The 3,567-nt window shown below is 46.9% G+C and overlaps 1 protein-coding gene across 1 annotated transcript in view; it reads left to right on the plus strand.

The window, feature by feature from the left end:
* LOC106011365 overlaps nt 1–3,445 on the plus strand; it is a 5,434-nt gene extending 1,989 nt beyond the window's left edge. The window contains exon 3 of the mRNA XM_013080721.2: nt 1,516–3,445. Coding sequence (XP_012936175.2) covers nt 1,516–3,445 — 1,930 coding nt within the window. The remainder of the gene's footprint in view (nt 1–1,515) is intronic.
* The last annotated feature ends 122 nt before the right edge of the window (nt 3,446–3,567 follow it).

Raw genomic sequence — 3,567 nt, forward strand, 5'->3', positions numbered from 1 at the left:
GTGAGTGTTGGGGGGGGCAGTGCTTGACCAATGTATTTCTTCTATTTCTACAACCGCCCAGGCAAAAGCTGTATCATGTATGCATACTGCTTTCAAATCATCTGCCAGTACCCTTGTGACCCATGCAGGTTGCACCAGATAAACAAAATGCATGCAATAGATATATTGTTTTTGATGTACTTCACTGTCATCTTTTTAATATATTTTTTGTTAAGTGTTTTACGGCACTCGCAACTGCATAAGGTCATATGAGCGCGTGGGACACTCCAAACATTTTCAGTTGGTAGGAAATTTTGAATTTTGACTGGGTGGCGGCTGAAGTCTACTCTTATCGATTTTGGACCACCAAGGGATCTTTAACGTGCGCAACTTCCACACGGGACCTCCGAAATTTTTTTTGCCATTGTCCGAGAAGGTTAGATGTAGATCTTACCTACCATAAGATCAAGGATATGGCCGAAAGACAGCAGTAAGAAGGAGCTATAGAGACGCAGTAGAAAGGCTACAGAAAGAGTCAGGAGCCCAAAGGAAGTGAGGGGGTGGGGGCAGAAAGTGGGAACGAAAGCAGACGACAGAACATTATTAGAGAGCAGGAAAGGATGTGAAAGGAGAACATTTTAGAGAATAACATTTTCCATCGGTATCCAGATTCGAACCAGGGAGGGACCTATTGCATGAGAGGCGAACATCTTAATCTCTAGGCCACGAGAACCCCCACGGGCATCTTTGATGTACTGATTAGAGTCTTTGAAGTTGCGTGCACAAGGCTTGGATTCGCTACCCGAGTGCGGGTGCTATCTACTTAACATCTCTGTAGGGATGTTGGATCACATTCAGTACATTTTGACGTTTTGATCCTGGAAGGCAGGTCGAAGCAGTCTGCCTCCTAGATGATGGGATTTTGGTCAAAGGAGGAGTAAAATCAGTTACTTAAACTGAGTCATTTACAATTACTCTAGTGTTCACTGGCGTCTGTGGTGTAGGGGTGGGGTGTTTTGCCGTTGCAGTAAGAAAATGTGTGTTCGATTCCTAAGTGGTAATATTTTTTTTGGAATCGAGTATCTCTTGGTTGAAGCAAATTGCAGACGACACCTTATGACGAATATACAAAAACGACTTTCACATTTTATTGGACACACATGCGGAAAGAAGCATTGGAGAATTCTGCAACTAACAGTAGGCAAGTTCGATGGAAAGAGAGGCAGAGCCAAACAGAGGGAAAAGATACTGGACAATTGACAACATGGCTGGGAGTAGCAAGAACAACAGACGCCATTGCTGCAATGCAAAACGAATGGAAGTGAAGGTCCATGACCGCCCACGCCAGTCGGCAAGGCACCGGCTGATGATGATCTCTGTCTGCCTGTTAGAAAGTTGTATCCCCCTCAGCCTGTGGTGGTCCTGGCCGGCAGGGGGTAGCCCTCTTCCCATAATATCTAAATTGTAACCACGGGGGAGCAAAACCTCTACCATTACAATAATCACTTATAAAGTTTTTATTCGAATGCTCTACAGATGCAGCGGATGCACCTCACCAGACGACACGATACGAGACTACATTCAGAAATGGACGTACGACCTTGACCTTCCGTCGGAGTCGCCGATGGCGGACCAGTTCTCCCGCATGGCGTCTGCGCTGTTCGCGCTAGACCACGGAGGGGTGGGTGTTCTCTTCACGTCTGACGTCAGCTCCTTCGAAGTCTCCAAGAACCGACTCATACCCGACAACCAGCCAGACGGCGTGAAGGGAATCGAATACTACGGATTAAATCTCACTCTCGATTCCTTTCATTTCCATCATCGCATCAAAGTGGGGCCAGGGAACCCTTGTTTGTATCGAATACGCAAGAGAATGAAGCCTTTGTGGACCGTTGGGGTTCGGTGTCGAGCCCATAAGCAGAAGGGAATCGATACTCTCACGCTCATAGACCAACACGCTCCTCCGGTTTATACCTCCGAACCCCGTGTCAACGTTCTCGAATATTCTGACTCGTTCTTCGACTACGAAGGGCTTTGGGCCATGTTTATGTCTTTCGTGCCCTCAGGAGAAACATCCGGTATTTGGGGATTGTGGGCCCAACGGTTGCTGCAGGAGCTCGGGGCAGAAATGGCCTTGACCTCGCTACCGTGTCCCAATTCAGCGACCCTCTCCATTATGCCAGGTACGCCCTCAAGCGAGAGCCAAAAAGTATTCAAGTTTGTCAACTCGTGGGTTTGTCCTCATCAATATTCTTTCTACGAGTGCGCAATTCTGCTCGCTGAAGAGTTACACGCAAGAAACTTCGTTGTTTTAAACGACGTCCAGCAGTTGAGAATCTGGTTCGAGGGTTTGAAAAGGTTAGGGTATTTAGAACCAAAACGACGTGAACTTGTTCCCCGTATACACGATCTTCTTCTGGGTTGTGTCATACACTCCCCTGCTTTAGTAACCGCTTCCTCAAACCCCTCTCCTGTCAAACAATTTCCGGCTATTGAGCCAATGTGCAAAAACTTAACCGCACGTTCGGGCGTATTGGATCCATTCAAAAACTACACTCTAGATCCCAACAGCAGCAGGGTGAAAGATATTGCTTTAGTCATTATCTTCTACGACGCCAGCATCTATTCCAACGTCCAGTTTCTAGAGGATTTGTACCGAAAGTATTTCCGAACTCTCATATACTGTGGACCGGACTCCAACGTATTTCAAACATTTTACAAGACGTTCAAAAAGCCTATCACATACGTAGAAGTCCCCGACACACAGGGTTTTTTGGCTTACGAATGCGTTTCTCGAGCCGTCATGATCAACTACGACGTGAGGGGATATCTGGAGATGGCAGATGATGTCATACTTAACACTTGGACTCTCGGCTCCATCCCGAGAGATAGGTTCTGGTTCCAGAAAGATTTACGTATCGCCAGCAGGCACCAGCAGATGATGCTTGACTTCGCGCTCAACTACCCGTTCCCCTGGTGGCCCTGGACGGTGCATGGACAGATGTGGGGCGCTAAAGCCATGGCCAAAGTGTGGAAAACTTTCGAGTTCATCAGAGCGTCTAACAACAGCGGCGCAAAGGAAATCGTCAACGTATTTCTGGACACGCTAAAACAGAACTCTGGAGAACCAGATAACTTTTTCTACTGTTCCTCCGACATTTTCTACGTGCCGGCGCGTCACCGTCAAGCCTGGGCCATGCTCTCAGATATCTTCTTCTCTAATAACGTGTTTCTGGACATCGCTGTACCCACCCTGATCAACGGCATGGAGCTCACCACAGACATTGTACGGATGGACGGCGTCTACCTGTGGTACACCGAGCGAGCCAACTACCCCTCCTATTACCGAGAATTCCACCAGTTTTTCCACCCCTGGAAGATGGGCTGGATCCAACAGAAAGATCACGCCAATTTCATGTGCTATTATATTCTGCCTCATATCGTCAAAGATCTTTTGAAAAAGTAGTGGATCATGGGTTCATTTGATTTGTTGTTGTTGATGTTGTTGTTGTTGTTGTTGTTGTTGTTGTTGTTGTTGTTGTTGTTGTTGCTGTTGTTGTTGTTGTTGTTGCTGTTGTTGCTATTGTT

Source organism: Aplysia californica, unplaced genomic scaffold (genome assembly GCF_000002075.1).
Source record: "Aplysia californica isolate F4 #8 unplaced genomic scaffold, AplCal3.0 scaffold00097, whole genome shotgun sequence".
In the NCBI taxonomy this organism is placed as follows: Eukaryota; Metazoa; Mollusca; class Gastropoda; order Aplysiida; family Aplysiidae; genus Aplysia; species Aplysia californica.